Genomic DNA, 18,108 nt, shown 5'->3' on the forward strand with positions numbered 1-18,108 from the left:
AAAGGGTTAGTTCACCCAAAAATTAAAATTCTGTCATTAATTACTCACCCTCATGTCGTTCCACACCCCTAAGACCTCCGTTCATCTCATATGACCCCTTTAAGATATTTTTGATCAAATCCGATGGCTCAGAGGCCTCCATTGACAGCAACACCACCCAAACTCTCAAGATCCATAAAGGTACTAAAGACGTCGTTAAAACAGTCGACGTGACTACAGTGGTTCTACAATAATTTTATGAAGTGACGAGAATACTTTTTGTGCGCAAAAACAAAACAAAAATAGTAACTTTATTCAGCAATCTCTTCTCTTCCCTGTCATTATCCTTACGCAATTAACGCACAGTGAAGGCTTCCATGTTCTACATCCGAATGCTGGCTCATTATTGGCCAAAGCTGCACATGTGAGCAGCGCGACGCATGCGTGTGATGCTGATGCAGGAGCCATCCAATAATGAGCCGGCGTTCTGACGTAGAACCTGGAAGCGCTGGACAACGCAAACAACGTATGAAAATGACACGGACGAGAAGAGGTTGTTGAATAAAGTCGTTATTTGTGTTTTGTTTTTGCGCACAAATTATTCTCATCACTTCATAAAATTATTGTAGTACCACTGTAGTCACATCGACTGTTTTAACGACGTCTTTAGTACCTTTATGGATCTTGAGAGTTTGGGTGGCGTTGCGGTCAATGGAGGCCTCTCTGAGCCATCGGATTTGATCTAAAATATCTTCATTTGTGTTCTAAAGATGAACGAAGGTCTTAGGGGTGTGGAATGATATGAGGGTGAGTAATTAATGACAGAATTTTCATTTTTGGGTGAACTAACCCTTTAAGTCAACCTGTAGACCCTTTATAAGTTTGCTGAGGCCCTCTGGTTTGAGAACTCCAGCTTTTGTCAAATACAGTTATGACCATTATCTACATATCTAAATAATAGTAATTACAATAATTATTATTATAATCATTTAAAAAGTAATTTTCAATTGAATTAAACTGAATACACATACCTTTCCTCCAATCATTACTGTCCTTGGAACAAACTTCTTGTTTGGTTCTTTCCTAATCCCTAAAAAATGCAGAATGAAAAAAAAAAAAATTTAATTATTTATAAAATCGCTCACTAATTACTCATTAATTTGAGTTATTTAAAAAGGAAACTCCTACATAATTCTGATAAACAACAACAACAAAAAGTTTTATTTTCTATAATATTGTATAGAATAATTTCAATACAACTCTACAAAACAAGAAAACAGCTAATTGAAGAGACATTTATATTTCCAACTGAATTAAAAAAAAAAAAAAAAACACTGTACCAATAAAAGACAAACCAATATTTATAAAAGTGCTCTATCTTTGGTCAGTTCCTCTGTCCTGATCAACCTGGCACAACCCAGTGTGAACATTTCTGTGTGTAATTCTTACTGTTATATAAAGTGATGACATGCAGGCAGTTGAGCAGTTGTCGCTTGTACTCATGGATTCTTTTGACCTGGATGTCGAAGATGGACTCAGGATTTATCTTTACTTTGTACTCACTCTCCAGATATGCTGCAAACTTCAGCTTATTCTCCTAAAAATTAATAAACAAATAAGTCAAACAAGAAAAAAAAAAGAAAAAAAGAAAAAAATCATAATAAAAAAAATACCAAAAACCATAGAATAAATGTAGACCTGTTTCACTTTGGCCACATCCCGAATGAACATTTCATCATTGACAAAGTCCAACAGTTTTTTTAGCTGGAAAAGATCTGTCAGGAAGTCCTCACCAATTTTCTGAAAGGAAAACAAGCACAAAACGGTGAGACAGAAAAGAAAACCTGTGGGGGAAGAGCAAGAAAGAGTTACTTCGTTAAGAAGGTCACCTCAGCGATGATGTCAGCCAGGCCGGGGTTGCAGAGCAGCAGCCAGCGACGAGGTGTGATGCCGTTTGTCTTGTTCTGGAACTTCTCTGGCTCAATGTCACAAAAGTCCTTAAACCTTAAACCACAAAAAATAAAAACGTCTCCAAGTTCTAAATGTCTAAAATGTCTAATATCGAAGCAATATCAATGGGGGGAAAAACTATGTCAATATATAATTGACCTAAACTAGTATCTCTACACGAAAATAAAATTGAAACCAACATTATATTAAAAAAAATCATGGCTTTTTAATTCTGCTATTCTGCTATCATGGCAGATTAATTCTGCTATTATCAAATATTTTTGTATAACAACTGATGCACTCTACTCACACAGTGGTTTTGACAATGTCCGAGTGAATCCGTGCGACTCCATTAACAGCGTGTGAGCCGACCACACAAAGGTGGGCCATGTTGATCCTCTTTGGATCGCCCTCCTCGATCAGAGACATTCTGCACAAACGATCATTGTCGCCTGGATACATCGCAGCAACTCTCTACAACAGAGACTCAGTCAGACAAACCGTTTCATTTAACAACATCTTGATGATCTTGAGTTAGTGTGTGTGTGCGTATCCTCACATCCAGATGCCGCTGGTTGATCTCGTAGATGATCTGCAGGTGTCGTGGCAGAAGTTTCTCAAACATGTGGACAGGCCAGCGCTCCAGAGCCTCAGGTAACACCGTGTGGTTTGTGTATGCGCACGTCTTTGTGGTGATCTCCCATGCCTACACACATACATAAATGCTAATTTTGATAACTTACTAAAAATAGAAATTACATAAAATAAATTGAAATCAACAAATAAAATAAGTAACTTCCAAGAAAATTTGACATAAAAATTCCATTATTTTGAGTTGGCTGGTTGTGTGCACAGTACTCTTTTCATTAGCATTACTATGTCTATTACTCATGTCAGCATGACTAAGCAGAAAAATGCAGCACAACAAAATGACCAAGGAATTAGTTTGCTTTTCATTTGTGCCGTAACACTCGCATATCAACTAATTTCAGTAAACGCATGTATATGAATAAATGAATTATTAGTAAATATTGTTCCATTATCTTAACACACAGTTTGACAGCCTGAACATCACACCTTTTCCCAGTCTAGCCGCTCTATATCCACCAGGATCCTCATGAGTTCAGGAATCGCCAGAGCTGGATGAGTATCATTCAACTGGATCGCCACCTGAGAGAGAGTTTTGAAAGCATTATACTTTGAAGGATATAGGTTGATTCGAACAAAAAAATTCGGTCAAATTTAAAAACAGCAACCAATTGAACGTATTTAAAGTAATATCACCTTTTCATGGAAAGTCTCAAAAGAGGTGCGCACGGGATCCCGGCAGCCAAACTTTGAAGATTTAAAGCGTCTGATGATGTCCTGCAGAGTAGCAGCCACCACAAAGTACTCCTGCTTTAAACGGAGCTCCTTCCCTTCAAAAAACTAACACATGCATATACAAATAATTTAATCAATATTAAAGATATACACACACAGAGCTTTACAAATAGCAAAATATTTCATTTTCTGTCATTCATGTCATTTTTTTCTGATAGAATAACCAAGCATTGTGTTTTCTGGCTGTATAGTTCAGTAGCTGTGTGAACAATAGCTATATAACCCTAGTGTATCATGACATAAGCCAACTGTTGCTCAGGAGTTCATATTACAGTTTCATACTTCCTCATTGCATTACACATATCTGTGGTACTGTTGCACAAGATAAGAGCTTTCAGTCTGCTTGTGCCAGGCCGCTAAAGCATATGTTGCATACCAGCATCTACATAGTCTAAATATACACAAATGATATTTTGGTAACTAATACACATATCGTATCTCACAAATTCTTGCTCTCTGTTCTCCCTCTCTGCACATTCACTCCATCTGGCACACACACACACACAGACACAGACACAGACATCTCACTAAGAGTTTTACAGTATTGAGAGGTGTGTGTACTTACATTGTCATTGGGGTAGAGCACCCTGGAAATGTTCTCTGCCAGGTTTCGGTCCAGTACAGCCTGGATGTAATCTCCCACATTAACTACAAAGGAAAAAAAGAGAGTATTTCAAAACCGTACTGTATTTTTTTTGCATTAGAAATCAATGATACAACAGACAGAAATAATCTCAGCATGTACAGTAACATTTTAGCCACACTACTTTTGTTTTCACAGGCAGGTGGTCATAGACCGTAGTTTTTTTTTCAGGATTCTTAAAATAAAGAGTTCAAAAGAACAGCATTTATGTATCTTTTGTAACCTTATACTTTATTGACACATTTGATCAATTTAATGCATCCTTGCGGAATAAAGTTCATTTCTTCTCAAAAAAAAAAAGAAAAAAAAGAATTGTCTTTTGCAACTATTTGCAGAAGACAATCTACACATTGGGAAAATGATGGTGTTTTATGCGGAAATATATGACTTAATTTGGGCGCAAAACCTTAAGAGTACAATATGTCTTTTATAGAATGAGACATTCTATGTAGAGGCCCGACAATCATGAAGGACCCTCTCAAAAGCAGGCGTATCTATGGGTAACGCTGGCCTGCTGCCAGCTGTTCTCCTGTTTCTGTGCTGCTGCAAGAATGCTATATTTAGTATTCTCCACAGAAACCATTCTCCCAGGAAACAAGTTAGCCTCAAGAAAGAAGGTAAGTTTAGACTAGATCACACTAAAAGTAATACAACACACTATTTCAATGATACAAGGAAGTTTCAAGCATACTGTAATGAATTTTAAGCATAACAATATTACAACAATCTTAGCTCACACAGAAGCAGGGATCGTCCACCCAAACCAGGACCAGGGGTGTCACTTACTTTCAGTGATACAGTCGAAATAGTACCAAAACACAGATGTGATATACTGGACCAAGGACTGAATGTGTGTGTGTGTGTGTGTGTGTGTGTGTAAATGCATAATCATTGTGTGGACTCACATTCTTGCAGGTTGAAATCATTAGGAGCTTTGGCAGACCACAGTCTCATAGTATTCACAGTGTTGTTTTTATAACCAGGCACAGGAGTGTCATAAGGCATCGCAAGCACCACCTGCCAAAGAAAAGATGGTACAAATATTCTCATCAGCTGATTTTAATTAAGCTTATTTCTATTTAATTACATTTATAGAGAAAAAAAGACACTTAATAGACACTTGCTTCAGGGTCTAATTTTTTAATCAACCCAACCAGTGCTAAAATGGTAAACAAAATGTCTTTTAAAAAATGAACAAATTAAATATATTATCAAGAAATTATTCACTTGTGCCTGATGCAGCAAGCAAAATTTGATTGCACACACAACCTTTTTTTGTCTTTCCCTTCTCTTTTAGAAATTTATAAGCGCATTGCTTTTGCCAACCTAACGATCCAAGATTACACTACCATCCACATGTTTGGGGTTAGTGTGATTTTTTAAAGAAATTAATATTTTTATTTAGCAGGGATGCATTAAATTGATCAAAAGTGACATTAAAGACACTTATCATGTTACCAAATATATCCATTTCTAATAAATGCTGCTCTTTTGAACTACATATTCATAAAATAATCCTAAAAAAAAATATCACAATTTTCACAAATATATTATAAAGCACAACAATATTATAGTTTTGACAGTATATTGATTAAATAAATGCAGCCTTGGTAAGCAGAAGATACTTTTTTCCTAAAGCATTAAAAAAAATCTAACAGTTAACTAACAAAAAAACTAACACAGTTTATGGGATTGCATTTTATTATTTTAATTTAGCTGTTTTTTTTCTCCTGCTATTCTATCAGAACAGGATAGTGTCAGCAATTAATTGAGAGTCATTGCACTAGATCATGACTGACAGACCTGGGTTTCAACCCACTTTGGTCCCTCAGGTGTATGTGCCACTCGGCCATAAAAATGCACAGGCAGCATGTACTCCGGACGGGCCTTCTCCCAAGGGTTACCATAACGCAGCCAATCATCAGCTTCCTCCACCTAATAAACAGAGTTGTCCCATAAGTAAATGGTTTATATATTAAAAAAACAAAACATTGAGGCTTTTTGTCCAACTAACTCAATATAAGGCTAAGGTAAATGTATATTTGTGTATGAATGTATTTTTCAGTTTTGGTTTACCTGCCAGCCTTTAGTGATCTTCTGATTGAAGATGCCAAACTCATAACGAATGCCATATCCATATGCCGCCAAACCCAGTGATGCCATTGAGTCCAAAAAACAAGCTGAAGGAGAAGGCGAATGCCCATTATGATCAGGTTGTGTACTCTACCACAAGTGTAGTTTTTTTTTTTTTAAGTTTGGTACCTGCAAGACGTCCAAGCCCTCCGTTTCCCAATCCTGCATCCTCCTCAATCTCCTCCAGCTCTTCCAAATCTAGTCCAAGCTGAAGATCAGCACCATTGTGTTTAAAAAAAAACAACAAAAAAAAAACATCTCATTATAAAAACATATACACAGCACAAGTTCCATTGGGCAACAAAATTTAAAATGATTATGTAAACTTCGTACAGTTTAAGGTTTCAGCAACTTCTGTGTTTTCACATTTAGTAAAGGAAGGGTTTAGACAGTTTTGCAAGCCTGTAGCAATTGGTCTACATCCCCAATTGAGCTCTCTGTGGGTGAGCAGGGGAAAAAACAACAGCTGTTTCTAAAGTATCAGGATGTTTAAGTAATAGAGCTGTGGGCCAGTTCTGCAATTAAATAACAAACGCTCTACTAAAATATTAAGTTTGCTAAGTCATAGTGATGCACTTTACCTGGTAGATGGCCTCATCACAGGCATTCTGCAGCCCAAGATTTATCATGGTGTTCTGTAGAGTTCTGCCCATGTAGAACTCTAGAGAGAGATAGTGGATGCGCTGCAACAGAAAACACACAGATAAATCTGACTGCATGAGCATTCATGTCTACAGAGAATCTGTATCTGAAGCAGATGATGTAGGTAAAAAACTACATAAGTATGAAAATACAAGGTACAAAGATTAGAGGATGCGGTCTGGAAAATTCACCCTTCTAACATTACAATTAATCACTATGTGAACTGGAAAGAAAAGTAATGGTCTACCAATATATTGTTGTTTTTTTCTAGAGTATATTTTCAAAGCAAAACAGGAGAGAAAAATACTGAGCTCTAAAACTGATTGTTACAGTTAAGAAATATCAATAGAATTATTTGTAATTCAAATCACAAATGAATAAAATGGCACATTAACATACTCTCCCTCTTAAAGTCAAACTCATGCTCTAGTCATGTCTCTTCCAGGTTGCTCAAGTGCAACATGCTTAATTTGATGTCTTTGGCTTGGGATCAAATTTTCATAAGAGTCCATTCATCAGATGTCTGCAAAGGGAGGAGTTCACAGCCTGCTGAAGGCCTCAAATCCACAGTGAACAACATTTGAATACCACAATAATAAATAAATGCTTGCTTCACTTTCATGTGCTGAGACGGTGCTTAATGGCAGCATACTGTAGGTTTAAATAAAGTGACAGTGTTTTACTGTTTTTCCAAGGGCCTGAACCTCAGCAAGCTTAATGCTTGACAAGAGTGAAGTTCCTGGAAACACTTCACGTATTGGTGTGCTGGGCTCAACCATATAAAGCTATCTGGTTCCATTTATCTAGATAGGAGGAAAAAAATTTTTATTTTACTGGTTCAAAGGACTGATGAAATAAAGCACACAAATCTCTGGAAAGCAGTCAAACTCTCTGAATTTTAGCTAGTGCTCAGAACAGGACCATTCTAGTGCACTTAATAATAAAAAAAAAAGTGTTAAATAACAAATTAATAAAATGCCAAAAGGCATAAAGTATAGAAAGTTCCCATGTAATGCTGCTTTAACTCAAAATACATGGCTATATTTCATGTTTATCTACTAACAAGTAACATCAAGTTTCACAGAAACATAAATATATAGTGCAAGCCACATTGGTGAAACCACAAAAGGCTGGAAGAAAAACCACTTTCAACTTGTTACTCTCCAAAAAACCCATCATTACCTCCCAAATCATAATAAAGCACCAAGGTCACAGGTGTCTATTAATAGCCACGAATGATTCTGCACATGGACCATGTCAGTGCATTAGATAAGGCCTATTGTCTTCTACTGGGTTTGACAGTATAGTGTAATCTGTACTTGAGAGCACACAACATCAAGTGGTTGCAAAATGCTCAGACAGTTACTAATGATGGCCTAATGTGACAAGGAACAGATCACACTTTGCACAGGAAGCACAAACTAACAGCTTGACCCCATGTTAAAGGATGACCAAATGGATGTCAGTGCAAAGAACACAAAGCTGAGAAAACAAATTAATGTCCAGGTTAAATTCAATATGAATATTCAGTTTGCAATGCACTATGAATATGATGGTTTATGAATCAAACTATTATTCATTTATTCAAATACGCATTTATGCCTATTATGCAGTTACGAATGTATATACTAAAGTAAAAACAGGCAATAATTAATTTACATGCATTTTTATGTATCCCACTACTGCACAAACATGCCACTTCCTGGCTGCCTACACAGGGAAGAGGAGGAAGAGGAAGAAGAGATCCGTACCTTCGGGTCTTTCTCGTAGTAATACTGCTGAGTGCGGATCCAGCGGCCCACCAGGAGATCCCGCACCGTGTGCGCCAGCGCGAAGTAATAATCCCGCGGGGTGGCCACATTGCGGTCCTTCACTAGGGTGAAGTGAAGATGCCTGTTGAAGCTCTTTTTGATTTCGGCAACATCCCCCAGCCCAGCTATACCACGAACACTGATCTGCTTGCGCTTTTCATGGTCGGTCAGAGGCTTGGACATATTGACAACGCGTTTAAAAAGCAAACAATGAAAGTTTGGACTCCTTGACTTGCTGTGCCCAGGTTGGTGCGGTGTGCAAGGATTTTACACGCACTGTTCCCTTTGAGACACACCCCTATGTCAACTGGATAAGAAAGTGGGCGGGGCTTTATAGAATGTCTGTTTATTTGCCAGTGACGCTTTCGTAATTGCATTGTCATTGGCTGCGTGAGATGTCAATCAGCTCAGCAACGCTAACTAGCAACAGGTTTAGGAATATATTCAGAATTGCCGTTTTACTGTATAAACAGCTTTGGCCAGCAACTATTAGGCCTATATAACATTTTAGCATTGCCTCTTTCAGCTCTAGTAAAGACGAGTTGTAAAGGCTTGCCCATTTCCTTACGTTTCATAAGAGCTCAGTTTACATTGTTAAAGTTATACGGGCTTTTTATTGGTAGCTACAATTCCGGATTGATTTAGAGCCAGAATCTGGCCGTAGATGGAACGAGTTTACAAGCAACCAATGGAAAACTTTTAAAAGTGGGAGGAGTCTGATTTAGAAGTGAAGACTGAATACTGTTTGTATGTATGTGAGTAGCTGCTGACCTGCAGTGACAAACCATTCTTGATTTAAATCTATTTTTAAACATTTAAATAATTATTCTACAATTCTTTTATGTTATGCCTGTCTTGATAGGTGCCAATAAATAAATAAATATATACAAGCTTGCTGCTTGACTCTTTGCTGTCTTTTAAACAAACTATTGACAGGGATATTGCTTAGAAAACCTGATTCTGAAGAACAGGGAGAAATAAGGCTGGAAGGAATAATAATTTTATGGGGTTTAGAGAGGAATTGTTGTGGTCTCAGGTGCAAAAACAGTGTTTTCTTACTGTTTTCAATATACAACAGCTTCAACTGCCATGATGAGATACCACCATTTGCCTCTAAGGCTTCCCAGAGATAGATGTGTTACTTCAGGTCCACAGACAAGGACAAGGAAAATCATATTGTGTAAATGCGATACGGATTTGGAAATGAACTTGCACAGGAAGCACAAACTAACAGCTTGACCCCATGTTAAAGGATGACCAAATGGATGTCAGTGCAAAGAACACAAAGCTGAGAAAACAAATTAATGTCCAGGTTAAATTCAATATGAATATTCAGTTTGCAATGCACTATGAATATGATGGTTTATGAATCAAATTATTATTCATTTAGATGAGATATCACCATTTGCCTCTAAGGCTTCCCAGAGATAGATGTGTTACTTCAGGTCCACAGACAAGGACAAGGAAAATCATATTGTGTAAATGCGATACGGATTTGGAAATGAACTGCACTTTCTAAAAACCTCAATACAACATCCTATGATGAGTAACAATGAGTAATAAATTGTGACATTTGGGCTGCCCAACCCCCTGCAGGCTTTAGTGTTGTGACACCTGCTGGTACCAAGAAAGAACAGCAGCATGTCTGAACAGGTGAAAGATGTGATGGGACACAAGGCAGACCACATCCTGCTGTCTCACATTTTGACCTTCTTGTGAACTTTATGTGCAATTCAATATACAACAGCTTCAACTGCCATGATGAGATACCACCATTTGCCTCTAAGGCTTCCCAGAGATAGATGTGTTACTTCAGGTCCACAGACAAGGACAAGGAAAATCATATTGTGTAAATGCAATACGGATTTGGAAATGCACTTTCTAAAAACCTCAATACAACATCCTATGATGAGTAACAATGAGTAATAAATTGTGACATTTGGGCTGCCCAACCCCCTGCAGGCTTTAGTGTTGTGACACCTGCTGGTACCAAGAAAGAACAGCAGCATGTCTGAACAGGTGAAAGATGTGATGGGACACAAGGCAGACCACATCCTGCTGTCTCACATTTTGACCTTCTTGTGAACTTTATGTGCAATCGCACTTTTAAATACTTCACACAGAGCAGTTTTCAACTTTTTTTATTTTTAGATTATATTTATATGGCATTTTATATAAACATATTTCCTATGTTTAATAATAGGCACATTTAGTTTATAACTACAAGAGAAAAGTACATGGACATGACAGTAACAGTTCTGGTCTGTTTTTCTTCCATCTGAGAGCAGATAATATACAGTATAATACTAAGTACATGATTTATTTGAACATACTGGGTAATATATTAAATCAAACTAGAAGCTAGAGAATAATTAAATATAAAATAAAAACGAAATAACATGAACTTTGAGCTTGAGGCAATCAAGTGTTTTTGATCAGTTTTATATAATTAACCCTGACTAAAATGATTCTGACATGCTGTAAACACGCAAACCAGTACAAACATTTTACCTTCACTCATAGCTTAACATACTGGTAGGAAAACAGAAACATTCAGAGAGTCAGAGGTATGTATAAAAACTCACATTGTGAATAAATTCAATGACAAAATGGCAAATACAGTCAAGGTTGATATTTTTCCTAGAGCATTAAAATCAGTCAGTGCTTTACTGGGTACAAACATTGCAAATGTCTATGTTTTCAGCACGTCCCATGCTTACGGAGTGACTCTATGCAATGGAAAGTGGCACCGAGGGCCCAGCTAGTCTCTGCGTTATTTATTTGTCTTGCCAGCTGAAATTTAAACAGAACGATAGGGTTAAACAAAAATCACAGCATCACCATTGTTCTTCAAAATATTACAGATAAATCCCATACTGCTGCAGTTAACATGTTGCAATCTGTGTCCAAAAGACACAGCGAAGTAACTATTTCACAGTCCTTTAAATCAAGAGTAGCACACCTTCAGCTCTTTATCAGGAGGGAAGTCAAGCTCCTGAAGAAGTACCGAGATGTAGGTCAGATCCAAACACAGGAACGGACTCTCCTTTATTCCTCCAGCTGCCATGTTATTGCACACTGGAGCAGAAGAGAGTTAGTTAATGTTTTGTTAAGCAAAATAAAACAGAGTGGATTATTTATAAAATGTACATTTACATTACATTTATGCATTGGGCAGATGCTTTTATCCAAAGCGACCACATTCAAGGTACACATTTACATTTTATAAGTTCTGAGTATGTCTAATAATCTAGTATTATAGTAATAATGACACCATGACATGTTATTTCTTTTGCAGTACTGGAAATTCTACACTACCTACTTCAAAAATTTGGGGTCTGTACGTTTTTTTTTAGTTTTTTTTTTCTGAAAGAAATCTCTCATGCTCATCAATGCTGCATTTATTTAATAAAAAATACAGCAAACAGTAATATTGAGAAATATTATTATAATTTAAAATATGTTTTCTATTTTAATATATTTTAACATTTAAAATTTATTCCTATGATGGCAAAGCTCAATTTTCAGCAGCCATTACTTCAGTGTCATATGATACTTCAGAAATCAATCTAATAACATTCTAAAACACTGATCATTATTAATGTTGAAAACAGGTGTGCTTATTAATATTTTTGTGGAAACCTGATATGATTTTTTTTTTTCAGAATTCCTTGAATAAAAGGTAGAAAGAACGGCGTTTATTTAAAATACATTTTTTGTAACAATGTAAAGGTTTTTTTGTCACTCTTGATCAATTTTGGCATCCTTGCTTAATAAAAGCATTACATTTTATTTACATTATTACATTACATTTGTCAGATACTGACATCATACAATCAGACAAAAACACCTACATTCTGTTACAAGAACACACTTACCTTTTTTAGCACCTTCAATGTAATCACTGACTCTGACAGACCCCCCTGTGCTTTCATCTGAGTCAGAGACACAGAAAGTGATTAGTGAATTAGTGAAACTACAGTTCAACTCATTGCTTGTTACTCTTAAATCTAAAAAACAATGTTTGACTCAAATCAAATGACAGCAATCAGGCTAATCTCATACCAATGAGGCCCAGATCTACAGCCCTGTCGTAGTGATAGGAGAATGCATAGAAGTCCATGTCTTTCACTCCCTCAATTTTTCTCACACGTTTGTAGATCATCTTTTCCACTTTTGTAAGGCAAGTCTCATAGATGGGCTCCCCTAGAAGAGAGCACACACACAAGTGAATATAAAATCAAATATCATATTATAATGATACTATTCTGGGGAGTAAAACTGAATGTAAATAAAATTGAACATACAAAAACCTAACCCAGGCAGAGAACGTTTTTCATACCTGCTTTCTGCCCTTTAACAGTGTAGAGTACTTCAGCATGCTCCCACGGTCCAGAGTAATCTGGGGCTAGACAAGGACTAACCAGCTCTTGGGGTCCTGCTACTGAAAACACACACAGCAATCAATCAAATGATTTATTTATGCACATCACAGCATTTTTACTGCCACTATGTGGAATAACTGTGACACTACTGGAGGACAATCCATACAACATTCAGACTCTGACTCTGCAGTGCCACCTGGTGGCCAAACATACAAACACGTTTACACAAACATGCGTGTCTTTGCTCATAATAACCTTAGAACCCACTCAGAGAGAAGCAGGATACACGTATACAACGGACAAAACTATAAACAAAGAAATCTGATTACATTTGTAGTGTACTAAATGTAAATCTCAGTAGTGAACTGCAGGCGGAAGCTATTGCACTGATGGCAGTTTCTCTCTCTGGCCTCAGCTAAATCAGTGCAACAGCTGGCCACCAAGGAATTAATCTTCAGTGCGTTATTAAGAGATTAGATAATGGCTTATTTATCGAGCGAATGAGGTCTTTAAAAGCCAAAGATGAAGAGAGATTGTAGACCACATACAAGGCTGTCCTTCAATCCCTCCTAACACAGCAAGTCTGGCTGACATCAACCCCAGGCCAAGGTAACTACAGAGAAAGAGAAGAGACATTAAAGGAATGAACATACAAAAGACAAATATTTGTATTTTTTATTATTTTATTACAATTTGTATAAAAATTTAAATATACATGCACATATTATATAACCTTAATATAAGTCAAACATTTCAGAATTCCATACGAGTATATGAGATATGAGAATTGCACACTACTGAAGCAACTGTCATACACCATAAGTGATCCCACATCCAATCCTCATCACCATCTTGCCTTTTAAATGTCAATGAGTACAGACTTTGCTTGGTTGGTCTCTGCTAGAGGGCTTGTTGTGTCAAACCTCCTGCCATGAATAACTAGTAATTCTAGTAAGCTGGAGATGTGTCCCGTGATGGGGTTGTAATTGGAGGCTTGTGTGATTACGCTCTAATCAGGAGTGCGAGGCGAGGCGCACACACACTGCCTCATTGAGCTCACATAACCTAGAAATCCCTGACGCCCCTGAACAAACACAGGAACCAACGGTGTCAAACATCGGCCAGAGGTTTCACCCTAGTGCTAGAGGACTGCAAGTCATGTAACCTCACTGGATAAAGCCACAGAGAAAACTGAAGTCTTTAAACGCATAGAGTAATATGGTAATACTGTATTTCTGAGTGTTGAGGATTCTTCAATGAGGCGTAATGAAGACCAGCCTGAGGAATGCATGATATTGTACTATCAGTTATTGGCTCAAATTGAGTGAGAAAAAAACAACTAAAAAATGAAAATCCATTTTTCTTGCTGTACAATTATAATGTTGTGATGCCTAAATTCACCTGCAGGGCTCCAGACTGCGACCATTTTTTTCTGCCGGTGCGAATAAATGTTGTGCTCGGTCGTACTGGCGCGACCACTGCGTTGTTCAATTCGCGCTGCCATTTCTGTCACATATGAGAAATATCAAACGGCAAACGAAACAAAAGCAACAAAATCCCGCTACTCGTTTGAGCTGCGCAGCGCAGACCGTTTATCAACTCGGACCGCGACGCAAACAAACTTGTCCGAACTCAGAACAGCTTTACTCGGGAACCAACGTTGACTTCGCGACACCGTTACAGCACAGCGCTGCGAGATCCAGTGAGAAGTGTTTGAATTCGCCGCAGAATGAATAAAGGTTGCTGCGAGATCTAGTGAGATGCATTCAAATTCTGCACAAAAATCTCTGTTATAAACAGATCAAACGGTGCCGAGTCTGACGCAGAAAACCAGAAGCAGTAACGCTAACTGTAACCATGGTGTTGTGGTAGAAATAGTCAAATGTTATTACATTATTCATTTCAGGGTTTGTACAACGTTTTGAGAGAGAAATTCAAGCAATTTTCAATGACTTACAAGCATTTCACACAACTGTTGCCAGCACTTTAAAGCTCCAAAATGATTCAGTTTGAATGTTAGTTTAAGTGGAATTACCAAAATATACTGTGGTGAACACACTACATAAAATCACCATTATAACCTGTAGTCAGATGGCAACAGAGGAGCACTTGTTGGCTTATTAGACATTCATTTATTCATTCAGCTACTTTTCCTTTATATTTTGAAATTATAAAATCTCTAGGCTAAAATATCAAATCATCAAGAAATCAGATGTTGACAGAGTTTTGCTCTTTTTTTGTGTATGAAGTAAGAAAAATCAATTTGTGACTAAATCACACATAATCACTGAAGTTGTTGGTCAGTTCCATATAAGACTATAGAAGAATAATGGTACATTTAATAAGAGTACAATATATACCTTTTCTACATAACAATTAGATTTTGCACGTTACTGTTGTTAATAAAATAAATATTGTAAGCTTCCCAACTCAAGCTTAGTGCTTTACTGTCAAATGTGTATAAACATGAAATAAACAAGAAATGAACATGTAATATTATTAGTAACTGCACTTATTAATGCAAAACAATAGTATTTTTTCATATCATATATTTTTCATATCCCTCTGAAATTAAAAGAATACTGCACATTGTAATTTCTATTTATTATCAAAGCATTTGTCAGTAATACAGTTAAAATGGGGAAAATATGTGAACGATTGCATTGCAGGCTGATTTAAGTTGTGCCCCTAAATTTTCTGCTTGTTCTGCTAAAAATTTCAGTCAGGGGCTACAGTGCTCCTAGTAAAAATAGTTAGTCTGGAGCCCTGAACTGTAGCATTAAAAGTGATAGATTTTTGTCTTTAACATTTCATTTTTTATTTATTTTAACAAAGTAACATAGAATTTTAGTATTGGGAATTTATTCTGGCCATTTTTGACTAGAAATTATTATTTTTCTCTGAATGCTCAGTGAGATCTAAATGTAAATGACTGTAAAACTGGCACTATTTTGTAAATGTTAAATTGTTTTTTAGAAGCAGGGGTGCGCAAAATCAACAAAAATTATGTCGTGACTCTTGATATTTTGGAGGAATTTTTTTTAGTTAATGATAATTTTAAAATATTTTGTGAAGTGTGTTTTTGTGCTTGTACCTTGGCTGGTTTAGGCCTGTCATGTGAAAAAGATGACACTAAAACCGCCAGTAGGTGGCGGCAAGTCCCTAATTCATTGAATCATTCATTCAAACGATTCATTCAAAGTGGCTGATTCATTTAGAAATGTCTTTATGAATGAATCATTGAATCATTGACTCAAATGAGTTGTTCAAAAACTGCTACGGCTTTGTTTAGAAATATTTTCCTTGGCGAAAACAGAAGAAAAAAAAACAGACAATATAGTCTCTAAAATGTAAGACCCACTTTACAAATATCCACTCACTTTACCTGTATGAGTAGAGAGCATGACTGATGTTGAACATCTGAAACGATGTCACGTAATCAATGGGTAAGGTCTGGATGGTTTTCTGCACAGGAACAAAACACAAACAAGCAAATATTGATGCATTAAAGGTTCACTTAAAGGTTTAGTTCACCCAAAAATGAAAATTCTGTCATTAATTACTCACCCTCATGTTGTTCCAAACCCGTAAGACCTTCGCTCATCTGAACACAAATTAAGATATTTTTGATGAATTCCGAGAGCTCTCTGACCCTCCATAGACAGCAAGAGCCCTATCATGTTCAAGGTCCAGAAAGGTACCAAGAACTTCAACAAAATAGTCCATGTGACATCAATGGTTCAACCGTAATTTTATGAAGCTACGAGAATACTTTTTGTGCACAAAAAAAAAAACAAAAATAATGACTTTATTCAACTGTTCTTCTCCCCCAAATAACTATCTACCACCCTTTTGGAGTGTACCACGATGCATGTGTGTGGTGCTGCTGACGCAGAAGCCTTGTTTACGATCAGAGGAATAAAGTCGTTATTTTTGGGGGGGTTTTGCACAAAAAAATATTCTCGTAGCCTAATAAAATTACGGTTGAACCACTGATGTCTCATGGACCATTTTGTCAACGTTCTTGGTACCTTTCTGGACCTTAAACGCGGTAGGACTCTTTCTGTCTATGGAGGCTCAGAGAGCTCTCGGATTTCATCAAAAATATCTTAATTTGTGTTCTAAAGATAAACGAAGGTTTTACAGGTTTGGAACGACATGAGGGTGAGTAATTAATGATAGAATTTTCATTTTTGTGTGAACTAACCCTTTAAGTGGGAATTTGGTAGAATGACAAATATTACGTTTATTCATTTATCTGACGCTTTTATCCAAAGCGACTTACAATTGAGGAATACAACAAGTGATTCATCATAAAGAGGAAAATAAACAAAGGAAGTGCTTGTAATTCAGACATTGTTCAGATTAGTAAAAGCTAGACCGGGAGGGATTACAGAAAGAGAAAGCAAAGGTTTTTTTACTCTTCTAGTGTGTATTAATCTCATCATCGCCTGCTTCTGCAAGTTTCTTGTCCAGTATACTTATTTAATACAACATTAGTCAGCAATTGCCTACTGTGGCAGTTTTAAGTACATACTATTTATTTAACACAATATCTGTCGGCAACTATAACTAAACTGCAATCTGCAGGGCAGTTCTCATCTGAGCTCATGTTTGGAACTAAAGCTCTCAGAGAAACTGTGTAATGACATGATAAATTGGTCCTCAATCCCCCTGTACAAGACCTGACCTAGTTCAAGACCAAGAATCTCTCTAACTCTCTCAGCCCAATGTACAACAAACTTTATTAACCAGGCCTGTCAGATTAGCAGGACATTTGTGGATTAATGTATAGGATGGGAGACCATCATGGTAGTTTGTTAGGAGTGTCAAGCACATGAATGTACATGGCTTACTTCATCCTGTAGAGCAAAGGTGATCTGGGTCGAGCCCCCTCCTAAATCCAGCATGCCTACTGTAGGAGTCTCAGTACCATGAAGAACACCTGTGAGTGAGGTAGAGAGACTTTTTTAAAGCACTTTAAAGGAGACATATTATGCCCCTTTTTACAATATGTAATATAAGTCTCTGGTGTCCCCAGAATGTGTCTGTGAAGTTTCAGCTTAAAATACTCCACAGATCATTTATTATATCATTTTGAAAATGCTTATTTTGAGTGGAAGCAGAAAAACAGGCTGTTCTTCAGGCCTGTCTCTTTAAATGCAAATGAGCTGCTGCTCAC

General features: G+C 36.9%; 2 protein-coding genes across 9 annotated transcripts in view; both read right to left on the reverse strand.

The window, feature by feature from the left end:
• LOC107733542 (phosphorylase, glycogen; brain) overlaps positions 1-8,843 on the reverse strand; it is a 12,376-nt gene extending 3,533 nt beyond the window's left edge. Inside the window, exons 1-15 of the mRNA XM_016545207.1 lie at positions 8,482-8,843; positions 6,670-6,771; positions 6,218-6,296; positions 6,032-6,135; positions 5,759-5,890; positions 4,861-4,972; positions 3,878-3,960; positions 3,214-3,357; positions 3,007-3,099; positions 2,489-2,635; positions 2,240-2,403; positions 1,869-1,983; positions 1,678-1,779; positions 1,429-1,576; positions 1,011-1,069 (exon numbers count right to left, since the gene is read on the reverse strand). Of these exons, the coding sequence (XP_016400693.1) occupies positions 1,011-1,069; positions 1,429-1,576; positions 1,678-1,779; positions 1,869-1,983; positions 2,240-2,403; positions 2,489-2,635; positions 3,007-3,099; positions 3,214-3,357; positions 3,878-3,960; positions 4,861-4,972; positions 5,759-5,890; positions 6,032-6,135; positions 6,218-6,296; positions 6,670-6,771; positions 8,482-8,724 (1,827 nt within the window). The 5' untranslated portion in view covers positions 8,725-8,843. The remainder of the gene's footprint in view (positions 1-1,010; positions 1,070-1,428; positions 1,577-1,677; positions 1,780-1,868; positions 1,984-2,239; positions 2,404-2,488; positions 2,636-3,006; positions 3,100-3,213; positions 3,358-3,877; positions 3,961-4,860; positions 4,973-5,758; positions 5,891-6,031; positions 6,136-6,217; positions 6,297-6,669; positions 6,772-8,481) is intronic.
• A 1,870-nt stretch (positions 8,844-10,713) lies between these two features.
• Positions 10,714-18,108, reverse strand: part of LOC107733529 (ectonucleoside triphosphate diphosphohydrolase 6-like) — a 16,960-nt gene continuing 9,565 nt past the window's right edge. For 7 of the 8 annotated variants that reach the window (XM_016545191.1, XM_016545190.1, XM_016545189.1 and 4 more), the window contains 8 exons: positions 17,783-17,871; positions 16,312-16,391; positions 13,475-13,539; positions 12,884-12,985; positions 12,607-12,747; positions 12,420-12,476; positions 11,504-11,619; positions 10,714-11,334 (listed from right to left, as the gene is read on the reverse strand). In XM_016545191.1, coding sequence (XP_016400677.1) covers positions 11,242-11,334; positions 11,504-11,619; positions 12,420-12,476; positions 12,607-12,747; positions 12,884-12,985; positions 13,475-13,539; positions 16,312-16,391; positions 17,783-17,871 — 743 coding nt within the window. In that variant the 3' untranslated portion in view covers positions 10,714-11,241. The remainder of the gene's footprint in view (positions 11,335-11,503; positions 11,620-12,419; positions 12,477-12,606; positions 12,748-12,883; positions 12,986-13,474; positions 13,540-16,311; positions 16,392-17,782; positions 17,872-18,108) is intronic. The other variant, XM_016545195.1, reaches the window with a different exon arrangement.

Source organism: Sinocyclocheilus rhinocerous, unplaced genomic scaffold (genome assembly GCF_001515625.1).
Source record: "Sinocyclocheilus rhinocerous isolate Xijiao unplaced genomic scaffold, SAMN03320098_v1.1 scaffold2715, whole genome shotgun sequence".
NCBI lineage: Eukaryota > Metazoa > Chordata > Actinopteri > Cypriniformes > Cyprinidae > Sinocyclocheilus > Sinocyclocheilus rhinocerous.